The 12658-nt window shown below is 50.3% G+C and overlaps 1 protein-coding gene, 1 long non-coding RNA gene and 2 other non-coding genes across 6 annotated transcripts in view; 1 reads left to right on the top strand and 3 right to left on the bottom strand.

Moving 5' to 3' along the window:
- Positions 1-5054, top strand: part of LOC108315916 — an 8175-nt gene extending 3121 nt beyond the window's left edge. Inside the window, exon 3 of the long non-coding RNA XR_001830119.2 lies at positions 4983-5054. This is a non-coding gene — a long non-coding RNA (uncharacterized LOC108315916). The remainder of the gene's footprint in view (positions 1-4982) is intronic.
- Positions 1-10163, bottom strand: part of AGBL5 (ATP/GTP binding protein like 5) — a 15682-nt gene extending 5519 nt beyond the window's left edge. For 2 of the 3 annotated variants that reach the window (XR_001830118.2, XM_017545561.1), the window contains exons 1-11: positions 9993-10122; positions 8626-8886; positions 8206-8377; positions 7719-7882; positions 7020-7197; positions 6578-6756; positions 5693-6149; positions 5023-5192; positions 4548-4683; positions 3690-3892; positions 2886-3100 (exon numbers count right to left, since the gene is read on the bottom strand). Coding sequence is in view for 2 of the 3 variants with exons in the window: in XM_017545561.1 (XP_017401050.1) it covers positions 2886-3100; positions 3690-3892; positions 4548-4683; positions 5023-5192; positions 5693-6149; positions 6578-6756; positions 7020-7197; positions 7719-7882; positions 8206-8377; positions 8626-8840 (2089 nt within the window). In the remaining variant the exon portion in view is untranslated. Of the gene's footprint in view, positions 1-2885; positions 3101-3689; positions 3893-4547; positions 4684-5022; positions 5193-5692; positions 6150-6577; positions 6757-7019; positions 7198-7718; positions 7883-8205; positions 8378-8625; positions 8887-9992 lie in introns of all 3 variants that reach the window. The other variant, XM_017545560.2, reaches the window with a different exon arrangement.
- A 328-nt stretch (positions 10164-10491) lies between these two features.
- TRNAA-AGC lies at positions 10492-10564 on the bottom strand. The gene has a single exon. It is a non-coding gene; the product is annotated as a tRNA-Ala (tRNA).
- Positions 10565-10907: 343 nt separating this feature from the next.
- Positions 10908-10996, bottom strand: TRNAY-GUA. Its single transcript is given in 2 exon segments — positions 10908-10943; positions 10960-10996. It is a non-coding gene; the product is annotated as a tRNA-Tyr (tRNA).
- Between the last annotated feature and the right edge of the window lie 1662 nt (positions 10997-12658).

The following is a 12658-nucleotide window of genomic DNA, read 5'->3' as shown; positions in this document are numbered from 1 at the left end:
AAAAAAAAAAAAAGAGAAAAGTCCCAAAGTGAGAAAAAAAAACAAAACGGATACTTGTATAAATAAAGAAAAAAGGAAGCGATCTCAAAATGGAAGCTACTGTAGCTATGATGAGATGTGCTTAGGTGCTGGGTACTAATTATAGATTTAAGATGGTGAAGAGTCAAAAATGCCAGCCATGGTGGCTCACATGCCTTGGGAGGCTGAAGCGGCTGGATCTCTTGGCGTCTGGGAGTTTGAGACCAGCCTGGGCAACTTGGCAAAACCCCATGTTTACTAAAAAAAAAAAAATAGAAAAATTAGCCAGGTGTGGTGGTGTGCACCTGTAGGCCCAGCTACTAGGGAGGCTGAGGCTAGAGGATCACTTGAGCCAGGGACATGAAGGTTGCAGTCAGCTGTGATCACGCCACTGCACTCCAGCCTGGGTGACAGAACGAGACTCTCAAAGAGTCAAAAACAACCAGACGTTAGGGGGCTACTGAGAGATGGCACAGGTTGCCAATAGGATAACAGAAGTCAGAGACCGGCCACAGTCAAATAACCTAAAACATTAGCCACCCCCAATGACTTAGAGATAGTCTAGGGCCCAGATCTGAGTAATTCTGTGATTAAAATGGATGTCAGGATGATGTCCAGCTGACAGTACACAGTAGGCAGAAATCATGGACTTGACAGAGGAAATAGTGAGTTTAGTTAATTTGAGAAATATCTACACACAGAGGCATGTTGAAACCATGTTAAGGGACAAAGTTTCACCCTACCGCAGGAAAGGGTAAATGCAAGGGAGAAAGAACAACCAAGAGTGATATGATCAGCTCTGCCTCCAGAGGTTATGAAATGGTATCTTATGGTAACCAGCTAGAGGTTCCATTTTGGGGGTGGTAGGATAGTACTGGGCAGAGGTCTGAGGGGAGACTGACCCCCCCCTTGAATGAGTCAGAATGGGTGTTCTAAGGTCTCACAATTTAGAGCAGCAGTTATTTGACTTGCACCAAGGTCCTGTGTGTCATCCGAACATCTTTGGAACTGTCCTTACATGTAGCACTCCAGATCTTACTGAATCCCTGGGACAATCACAGACCTGATTTATGCCCTCTGAGGGGTAGAAAGGTGAGACAAACATTCATCTGGTTCCCAACTTCTTGCTTTTTATTCATTAAACAAATACTTGCTGATCACTTACTAAGTGCCAGGCACAGGACTAGGTGCTAAGGGCATAATTCGATGTGTTAGGAGACACTTCCTGAAGCTTTTGTTTGCAGTGGAAAAAGTAGCCTTAAAGCCCTCTTAGTTCTTCTGTCTTCTACCATCACTGAATCCCGCCACTTCTCTTTCTAATACTTACATTTATCTCTCCTCAGACCCTGGTACTGGCTCTGGTGATCTCACCTCCTGTTTTTCTGTCCAATATGTACAGTTCACAGACAGTGTCTTACACAGTTCAGTCTCTTACATTTATTCCCATTCTTAGAAACACAATTGTTGCCATTGTCTCAGTTAAGCTCATAATCCTTGTTCCCAAGATATTTCAACTACTCTCTTTACCTAATTTCCTTGGTGATGGGCATGGCCTTTGGCATACCACCTAGTATACATGCTTTTTGTCCTCTCCACCCACCAGCTCTGTTTCTAGGTCTGTTCCTGCTCCTGGCTGTCATTTCTCACTTTGGGAATGTTTCTGTTAAACTATGTGCTACCCATTCTTGAAACTATTTCTTAACTGAACATTCTTTGGTTAATTACTCTTGTGTTTAATCTACCACAGTTGTTCCCCAAACCCCTAGGATGTTTACAGTCTGTGTGCACCTTCATGTTGTATTTACTGTCCTGTTACCCCTATTAAGCTTCAAGCCAATCAACCAGGAATTACTTAGTACTGACTGTGCATATTTTCTATCAGTAGGGGGAAGTAACAGAGAAATAGAATACATGTCCTTCACCTCAAGGAGCTCAGTACAGTGTTGTGCAATGGAAGTGGGGCAGGGAGGATGTCAATAAAATAGTGATTAAATAGTGCCTAGACGGGCACGGTGACCCATGCCTATAATCCCAGCACTTTGGGAGGGGCACCTGAGGTCAGGAGTTCGAGACCAGCCTGGCCAACATAGTGAAACCCCATCTCTACTAAAAATACAGAAAATTAACTGGGTGTGGTGGTAGGCATCTGTAATCCCAGCTACTTGGGAGGCTGAGGTGGGAGAATCGCTTGAACCTAGGAGGCGGAGGTTGCAGTGAGCCGAGACGGCGCCATTGCACTACATCCTGGGCAACAAGAGTGAAACTCTGTCTCAAAAAAAAAGGGGGGGGGGCCTAGAATATTCCAGTGATAACCTAGAAAAGGCTCTTTACTATTTCCCTTTGTAGTCAGGAAAGGAGAATTTACGATGCTGATGAAGGAATTCCATGTCATGTCAGTTCCAGCCTGATACCACTTTCGTAGTGAGCTCTGAAGTCAGGAACAATTTCAGCCCATAAAGACCACAGATAAAAGTCCCCATCATTCTACAGTGCTGCAATTGGGATTCTGAGGACATTCCTTTAACTGCCTCCATGAAGACAGATTGACGCTGTCCTTGACATGGAAGCTTCATGTCCTGTTTGGCACTGCTTCAGCTAATATTTCATCCTTGGAAAATCCCCTGGCTCCTAGCATGCACTCAAGCCCAGATACTCAGATGTCCCCCTGTGGCCATACACAATACCGCTCTGGAATCATGCCGCAGGGAACACCAAGGTCATAGGAGAGGCCACAGGTTCTGCTACAAACTAATTTTATTGATTCACCCTTTGGTCCTGGGCCAAGAGTATATCTTCAAATTTTTACTTCCCCCAGCAATGCCCCAAACAACCGAACACATGTTGCAGGGGCTTCCAGACTGGCTTACCTCTGATGGGGCCCAGCACCTGGTGGGTGACCTTTTGGGTGCTAGAGCCCAGGCCTGGCAGCCCTGCAGGCCGACTGCCATGAAAAGGAAAGCTGGGGGAATTCTTCATCTGTGGAGAATTTTGTTGGCTGCTGCTGCTACCACCAGCACTTGTGCCAGTGCTAAAACTTCGTGCCCGGCTCAAGGTGTTTTTGGAGCAGGAAACAGGCAACCCACTGCAAAGAAGCAGATGCCAGTTAACCCTGGGCCAGGAAGGTTGTGTCCTAAGGCTTTCCCTAGGATTTGATGCTAAGTAAAGCTTCACCTACGGGGTAAAAAGGCACAGGGACCCGTTCCAAGAGAGAAGTGAGGAACTCATGTCCATGGATGAAGTATCCAACCTGGGTTATACCAGCTAATCTCAAAATGTCATAAGGGCCATCCCTGAGCAGCTTTATCTCCCAATGAATTTCCCCCCTACTGCCTTGGCACTGACCCTTCAACTCCCTTCAGTCAGTCATTCACAACCCTTGGAAGTTGTGGCCTGCCCCACTGCAATTATATTTGATTTTGTGTAAGACTCTGGAGCAGGGAATCCCTAGCCTGACACTCAGATCTCGTAGATGTATGTAGCTCAAGAGTAAAAAGGAAGAGGATCCCATTCTCAAAAAATAAACTAATCTTACTAATTTTAATTTACCCTAAAAATATTTGCCATTTGGCACTTTGAGGAGGAGGGAAGATATATAAATCCCTTGGAACTCCTAGCTCCAGAGCCCTGTCCCACTCTCCTATCCTTTCTCCCTCCTATTTTGCTGGCCTTACTTGTGACTTTTGAGTGGAGTTCGTGGGCCCCTCTTCTTGTTGACACCCACATTCAGAGTGCTGCTTAGGCCTCGGCTGTTGCGTACGTGTTTCAGCATCCAGGCCCGTAGATTAGTAAGGCTGCTGTGCTCTGACAGCACGATTCGGGGCCACGGATTACATTCTGCCATGTCCAGAGCTGCGATGGCCATAGCTCTTCCCACCTGTAGGGGAGTCCAGTTTGGCTCAGCATGCTAGTCCTCCCATGCAGGCTGCTATCTTGGGGTGGTACACAGCACAATGGAAGGGAAGGAGGGGCCAGACCTATAATTTGCTCATTGGATGTCCTAACCTTTGTTCCCAGGCTGTTTATTGCAAATGGATTTGGAGCTGTTCCCTAAACCCATTTGGGAGCCCTCATCCATTATGGGGGCAGGGGTGTGTCCTTTCTGGCTAGCACCATGAAGGAATTCTCCCAGCAGGAAAGGGTTTTGAATTCCTTCTGTAACCTGCAGCTGTTTGTACTCTTATGTGTCCTAGGATAATGGGAATCATCAAGACCACTGCAGTCAGGGTGCGTTTGAGCCCAGGAATTAATAAACCCAGTAGAATGAGAAAGATAAACCCAGGGGCAAAGAATCTGACTCAGATGTGCTAGGGCATTCTCTGTGATGTGGGGTCAGATATAGTGCCTGTTCATCCTTTCTATACTATTATAGTTATAGTTATGCTCCTGTTAATGGAAGAAAATAACCATAGTGGTGAGAGGGCCATAGTGATGAGTATCTCTTCAAAGGACCTTAGAGTCAGGCATAAGGAGTGAAGGCCTTTCCAGACTTTAAGGTTCCCCCTTTTCCCACTTACACCACGTATTCATACCTGCTCAAATAGTTCCACAGTGTATCTGGAGGGGAAAGCCGGTGGGGGAGGGGGGCTGGCGCGCCCATTGTCATGGCAGGCAGCAGGGATGCTGTTTACTGAGCGTCCAGTGTTGTAGTTGCATTCAAGTGTGTAGCTAAGACATAAAGACCTTTATGAGTGTGCTGCCTGAACAGATATCAGGACAGAACCATAGAGGACAGGTTAGATGGTCTAAGGAGGCAATCACTTGGAAAAAAAGTGAACACCATGAAAGTGCTAATGATCCATAGCAACTAGCAGCTGACCTTGGTATTCTACCATATACCCAGGGAATCCCCCCAAACTAGAGTCCTAGACTAAAGACAATAATGCTAATTGTGAGGCTCTTTTTTAAGAAGACTTAGGTGGTCCCCTCTCTCTCAAACACCCTGGACTGGGTTTTGTTTTCTTTAGGGAAGCTATTTCATGAACTATATCCCAGCTTCCATCCAACCTGTGGATTATCCCTGAGGCTTTGTGGATTGCGACTCGGCCGCTTCCCTCTTTGGACTGGCCATCTCTGCGGTCTCGGGCATACATATTCTTCTCTGAGAAATTGCAACCCTGGAAGTCGAAGTGGGCCGAGTTCAAGGAGATGAGCTTTGGATACAGCATGTTTTCCACCTGTTTGGGGAAGAAAAAGAGTCAACTCAGAAGGAGAGACAGAGACAAAGAAGGGACAAGGGGCAAGGAAGAGATGGCAAGTGTGGGACCATGTGACTAATACACAGCAGATACCATCACAACCATCAACAGTAATCAGTGCTGCTTGAATTCTCAGGTTGATATTATTTCTAGGTGTTGGGAAGCAATTCTATTTTTTTTTTTTTTTAGCTTTTAGCTTCTTCCCTCCAACAATGCAAAATTTTCCTTCTCTGGATTCCCAGACTCTAGCAAATACTATAATGCCGTTCGTTAGCTTGACCCTTAATAAAATGTCATGATATAATGATTGAGACATAAGGCCCCTGTGCCATCTTTTTTGGCCCTTCAAAGCTTTTTCAGAGGTAGTCTCCACAGGCCTTCCTGCCAGAAGGCTACCTAAGACTATCTGTTCATGGCCCAACCCCATCTCCTAACTAGCAACACTTCCCACACTCACATGACATTCTTAGGACTCCCACCTGGGTGCTCTCATCACTAAAGCTGTTTCCGTACATGAAACAGCCCCTTTTGGAAGCATGTCCATGCAGGTCCACATAGTAAGCAACACCACTCTCTTTTGGGGGGATGGTGTCAGGGGCTGGCTCTTCAAGCCCTGCAGACTGTTGTGGCATAATCCACACACTGTTGGGCTTCTGTTCTGCTGGCTCTGTTTGTTTCCAGCCTTCAGCGTTATCCCCATCGGCTGAGTGCCCACGGTGAGCTTCATTTTGGAGATTGTTGGCTTTCTCCAGGTCAGAAAGAGGAGCATCAGGAGGGAGACGGGGACTGGGCTGGTGCTCAGAGGAACTCTGGGAGTTCAGACGAGAGTGCACATGGTGGTAGAGAAGCACAGCTTTGGCCCCATAGATGGCCGGGTGCAGGACGGCATCAGGCTTCAGGTACTGACGGTTCAGATTCACTCCACGTGAGTCTGTGCTATAGGAAAACAAGGACTGAAGCAGGGTCTAGAAGACTGGGCCACTGAAGGAGACACTAGAGTAGAGGAAAAGTAGACTGTAGACTGACTTATCAAATGAGAGGCTGAAGCTGCATTAGGAAAGAAAGAATTGAAGACAGGGCCTCTCTTTGATCTGCTGTCACCCTTACCATAGAAACCTAAGGAGCTTCCTCAGGGTAGCTGCCTCCACCCAGATGGGCCTGCAGTCATCCTAGTTTGGCTCCTTTCTGGAAGTGCCACTAGATGTGATCTCATGCTTTCTCAGGAAGATGAGATGGGCTTGCCTTTATTAGGGTGCAAGAGGATTGGGAACACAGCAGAAGCCAGAAGGCTGACAGCATTTCACTGAGATGCAGGGCATGAGGGGGAATGGGAACAGTCCAGACAGGCTGGGGAAGCCACTTACCGGTAGTGTCCCCGGACCACACCATCGGGGTTCAACATGGGAATCAGCTTAAAGACGAAGAGGCGACGTAGGGTTTGGGCCCGGGGGTCATCAGGTCGGAGGATGAAGTCCAGAAAGCCATTGAAGACAAAGCTAGATGGAGTCTCCCCTGGGTGTACTCTGCTGCTTAAGAAGAATATCTGAGGTAGAGAGAAGAGCAGACATTAAGTCAGTTACCCTATAGTTCTACTTTGACAGTATATGGGCGGTGGCATGGATGAGGCAGGAATAGCCGCTGGATTTCCAGTTGGCTGAGTCTGCCAGTGGAGCAGGGGCCATCACCCTTGCCACAGGTTGCAGGGAGAAGCTGTGTTCAAGATGCCTAGGGACAACATAGTCTTTATCAACAGTATCTTGTGCTAGAGAAAGGCCAAAGAACTACCTTTATGCTATTTCCACTCACCTTCTTGCCTGCGAAACGGAATGGTCGAGGGGTGCTGGTATCAGGAAATAGCTGCTCTAGACGGGGCTCTCGATCTTCTCGAAGCCCATGGCAGGAAGTGATCGTCAACAGATCTACACGAAGTCCATCCAGAGAATAGCAAAGGAGCTCCCGATGATAATAGATGGTATCCAGGGGGCTACAGGGAAAAAAACCATTAAACCAGGAAAAGTCCCTAAAGTCCTAGCAAGAGGTAGGCTTTGTCACAGCCCAGGGGTGCCTTATAGTTCCTCATGATGCTAAATGAGGCTAAGGATTTGAGTGGGTTTACATTGCCAGAATATAGAGTACAGGAAAGGGTGAATTTGTTTTTCCCCAGGTTATGGCTTTCTAGCATAGATGATGTAGTTGGAGCTGTTCTCTGTGCAGGGCAGATAAAAAAGGTGTGCTGAGTGACACAGTGGTAGCTAAACTATGGATAACTGATGAGAGCTGGGCTAGTTAGAGGTCTGGGCAGGTGAAAGAGTGGAGGGTAGGTGTTGATATGCTGAGATCATGGTCATACAGAAACAGAGTTATCAAAGGTCCTCAAAGCCCCATTTTTTCTGTACAGAAAAAAAGACATAAAATTTTGCTTCAGAGCTCTAAGGGCAAATTCTAGAAGTATTGGGGGTGCTGTCTGATCCGGGACTGTGGCAGGAGTAAGAATGGGGTTGGCACCTGCTATGGGTAGGGTGATTCTCTGGAAAGCGCTGGTCTAGCTGGTTTAGCAAATCCTGGCAGTCACTGTAGGAGAAGGGGTAGCAGAAGGCGAAGAAGGTGGTGGCCCCACGGCCCTCTACGAAACGGTGAACAAAGGATAACACAAACTGCGTCTCTGTCATCTGAGGAGCAGAGGAGGAAAAGGGAGGGGCAACATGCCATCGTCATCAAAACTGAGTTCCTACTGGGACCACCAGGAACTGACCTCACACCCTTACTGCCTTTACCAGCTTCCCTCCCTCTGACACTTTCTATATGACAAGTGGCTCCTTCTAGGCTTCCTGAGGCAGGGGCTCATCTTAGACTCCAGCTAACACTGGAGGAAAAGCTGATACTTATACATGCTGTCCCACCTGCCTCATACATGTATCAAGGAAAAAAATGCTTTACTTTCCTCTCTGTTTTCAGCGCTGAAGTCTTTCTTTCCTCCTCATGGAGAATTTACCTCAAAGGTGGGCCGGTCTCGAATGCGTTCCCAGCGTGGCCGTGTGGGCAGTGTGCGCACAAAGGGGGCCATGCCTTGGGAATACAGCTTGCTCTGCTTGTTCATGTTCATAATGTTGATCTTGATGAGTTTTCCTGGAGTTCCTCCCCGTACGCTAAAGTAGAACCATGACCTGAGGGCCAGAGTAAGCAAGATGTCATTATATATGGAAGGGTTGGAGATAGGATCTGTGGGAGAGCTGGAGCCAGCCAAACGGGAAAGGGCTATTTGGCAAGGAGAAAGGAGGGAAGACGGGTCAGAAGAGGATGGGCAGTATGCTGGTATGAACAGGTAAGTCAAAGGACTAACTGAAGCATGGGTTTGGAGACCTGGACATTCTCTCTCTCAGCCTTTTTCCACCCTCCGTTTCTTTCCACATACCTGTTCCCATTCTCAAATTCGGTTTCAGCACAGTCTGGTCGGGTCCACACATTGAATTCATAGTCAGGTGAAGAGGCAATGCCACTGGTCGGGGCTGACGCCCCACCTCCTACCCCTTCCCCATCACTGGACAAAGATTCCACCTTCTCCACATGGGCTAGATTCCCCGAATCAAAGCGAGAACTGAACAGCAATCCCCCACAGCGCAGCTCCATGGTGGGGCTGGGAAAGCATCCTTCTGCCCCACTCTGGCCCTGAGAGCTGGGGAAAAACAAGGGTTGGGTTAAGAAGGAAAGGGAAGACAAACGGAAGCGTTTTTGGGGTATCTCTGGATAAGTAAGAGCTATTCTTAGGGAGTGCCCTACGAAACAAAAGACTCCACTTTAGAAAACACAGAAGTGGTCTTCCAGTAAAGGCCAAGAGAAAGCAGCACTCTGTACCCCCACACTGAGGATTGCAAATGACCTAAAAGGACCCCATTTTACTTTAGCTTGGCTGTTCCCAAATAAAATACTCAATGGCTTAACTATGTTGAAAAACGCTAGACTCTCAGCTGCTTCGCAGCCCAAAGATTAGAGAATATAATCAGAGAGGTCAGATTTCGCAGACCTAGCCAAGATACACTCACCACCATACATGGCCACCTTTAGAGATGGGCCGTTCTGGATCTCTGGCTCTGCACTCTCCAGCACAGAGCAGAGAGGAACCGAGGTTCTGAGTGTAAATGGGTAGTCCTCTCTCCAGCCTCGGCCCTGACAAGTACTGAACGGACATTCTGGTGTTGCTCCCCTGAGCCCTGGAAGGATTGGTTCTTGCTTTTTTGTTCCTACCTTATGCCTAGTATGGAGGAAAACTATAAAAGCGTGGCCTCTGCCAAGCCAAAGGCAACTGGGCTCACCTAGCGACTGGAGCTCCATTCCAGCCAGGACATGGGTCTGTTTCCACCCCCCTCCGTCCCGTAAGCACTGCACCCTGCGAAAGCTACTCTAGTAGTTGTGGGTGAGTAACGGGTGTTCTGAGCACCCCTAAAAGCGGTGGGCTGCTAGAGTCCCACTCAGGGGCAGGAGGCTGGCTTCTCTACCTTCGACTCCCGAAGGGCCGTCACACCAAGCGGGCTTGCCATGGGCAGGGTGGGACTGGGAGGCATGGGAGGGGGGTCGAGACGGACTACCGCGGCAGGGGATTAGGCAGGCAGGGCCTAGGGGGTCAGGGGGTTGGCTGAGGAGCGGGGCAGGGGCGGGGCCGCGAAAGCCGGGCCGGGGGCGGGGAGGGGCGGGGTGGCCTTCGAGGGGCTCGGGCTGAAGGGGCTGAGAGAAGGGGGCGGGGCCGGAGCTGGGGAGGCCCGCAGTCCGCGCAGAGCCCCTCACCTCTCTCCGGGCCGGTGATCCCGCTCCCTCTCCCGCTAGCGAGGCCGCACCTCGGGCCCCGGCACCTGGGCCCTCCACCCGGGTCCCCAAAAAAACCCGAGCGCCGCGGTGCCGGGACCCCGCTCTGCCAGGAAACAAGAAGTCTCTCGCCTATTGGCCGCAACTGCAGCTGGCGACCCGCCCAGTAAAGCTCGCTATCATTGGTCAGCTCGCAGGGTTCCTCGCACGTTAGTGGGTACCTGAGCGAGAGCCGTCTGGGGGTTCTCTGGCTGGCAGGCGCGGCCGGAGGGCTCTAGCAGGGTCTTCCCGTAAGACGGTTAACGTCCTGCCTGCCGGGAGGCGGGAAAGATAAAGTGACAGAAACTGAGACTCACCTGCAAAACAAAAAGATATCATGCGAAGCTCTTCATCGCTTAACGGGCTTCTGCCTCCAAAATGATACACAGCCCAGTGGGCCGGGGCTCCCTCTCACTTTGTGTTCGGGACGCAAAAAGCCAAGTGGAGGATGCGGGCATCGATCCCGCTACCTCTCGCATGCTAAGCGAGCGCTCTACCATTTGAGCTAATCCCCCGCCTGCCGCTGCCTTCCTTCCCTTTGCCTTATAGGTTCACCGCACTGTTCACCAACCAGTGGATCAACACAGTTCAGGACATTTATTTAGCAGAATACAGTACAGTGGCATTCATGTGCAAGATTCTAAAAATCAGGCATATAATCATACGCTTAAGCAGAAAGCCTTGTTCGGAAACACATGTTAACAAGTCTACATGGAACACACAAGAGAGCGTTACTGTACACTACGTACTCCGTGTCCTATGGAATAACGGCAATACTCTTGCTAAATCACAGGAGACCTCTAAAGCTGGTCTCCTTATGGAGTAGTTGAATTAAATTGAGGCTAAAAATGTACGAAGTCCTTCGAGCCGGAATCGAACCAGCGACCTAAGGATTACCGCATTTCTTCCACTACAGTCCTCCGCTCTACCAACTGAGCTATCGAAGGCTCCGCTACTGCAGTGAGCTGCCGACAGCCCTCTAATGCTTACTACAGTCTCATCCGGTCAGAACCCCAGCTCTCTCCACCTGAAGGACCCTGCCACGGCGGCAGCCCCTGGGAGCCTCACAGAGCGGAGGAAGCCGGAGACTCAAAGGCAAGGAAAAGACGCTGCCCAAAGTGCGGATTCCTAGCCCAGAACGAAGACCACACAGGCCCTACGCTTCTCGGCTTTTTAACAAAACGCTCCCAACGCGCGCGGTGGTTTCTCCAGGACTGCAAACGCCGAGCCCGCCGCCGCCTCCTGGAGCTCCGGGGCAGCGCTTGTGCCGCGGTGCCTGCACGCACCGGTCCTTTGCGACCGCGACGCGCAAACCCTGCTCGAGAGCCGATGGGCCACTTTGGCTGCTCCTGCTCCACATTTCCCTCGGCTCCTCCCGGCGTCACTCGGCCAATTTACTTAGGTTTTGTCAGGCTCTATTCGTCTTGACCAGTGCAAGACAGACTGCGATCGCGGGGCGCTGCAGGCTTCGGGACGGCGCGGAATCGCGCGGCGCGGACCCCCAGGGCTGCCCTGGGATCGCTGGCCTGGCGGCGTGGTCCGAGGACTCGGGGAGGAGCTACGCGCCAGGAGAGCGGGCGGGGCCGCGGCACAGGCTTTCCTGCCCTCGGAAGCGCTCGCAAGCCTGGAGGATTCCCCCTGCGGTAGGCCTGGGGAGCGGGGAGGCGCGGCCTGGTGAGTCCCTGCAGCCCCCGAGACCCACTCGAGGTCGGGGTCGGGAGGCCCTGTAGTGCCGGGCTCAGGCCACTGGTCTCCTTTGTTGGTTTTTGCGCAAGTCGGGTTACTCTTGAAAATCGTGGGTTCCCCAGGGCCGGGAAAGAGTCCTCTGCCTCGTCTGGGGCCCCTCCCCTGGCACTGTGGATGTCTAGGTGTCCTGGGTGGAGTCAGGAACTGATCCCACGGGTTCCCCCATTTCTGTCCCTATCCAGCTAACACCTTCCATGTGTCTTTTCTACAATCTTTTTCTCACCGGGTTTTTGCAACGAAGAAATAAACCTAAACCCCAACTCCTCTGTGAAGCCCTGCTTGGTCGCCCTGCGAGGTGGGTGTGGCGTGAGACCTGGCCTCCGTTTCCAGCTCTGGGCCAACGTCCTGTGCTACCTAGAGCCAACATCGCCGGCGAATACAGGTCGGGTGATGCTTCTAGCCCCTTTCAGCTCCAAGATTTGATGGGTTCTCTAGGGCTGAGCTTTAAATCCGAAGTTTATAGATACAAAGGTGTGTCGACATTTAGATAGAAGATAGAAGATCTGCATAACTTTTTTTATTCAGCATCAAAAAATGACATTCATAGCCAGGCGCTGTGGCTCACACCTGTAATCCCAGCACTTTATAAGGCCGAGGCGGGCGGATCACCTTAGTTCAAAAGTTCAAGACCAGCCGGGGCAACACGGTGAAACCTCCTCTCTACTAAAATACAAAAAAAATTAGCTAGGCGTGGTGGCGCTCGCCTGTAATCTCAACTACTCGGGAGGCTGAGGCGGGAAAATCGGTTGAACCCGTGAGGCAGAGGTTACGGTGAGCCAAGACTGTGCCATTGCACCCCAGCCTGGGCAACAAGAGTGAAACTCCGTCTCAAAAATAAATAAATAAATAAATAAATAAATAAA

Source organism: Cebus imitator, unplaced genomic scaffold, assembly GCF_001604975.1.
Source record: "Cebus imitator isolate Cc_AM_T3 unplaced genomic scaffold, Cebus_imitator-1.0 Scaffold180, whole genome shotgun sequence".
Taxonomy (NCBI): Eukaryota; Metazoa; Chordata; class Mammalia; order Primates; family Cebidae; genus Cebus; species Cebus imitator.
Note: the sequence above shows the minus strand (reverse complement) of the source record. Positions and strands in the feature narration are given on the sequence as shown.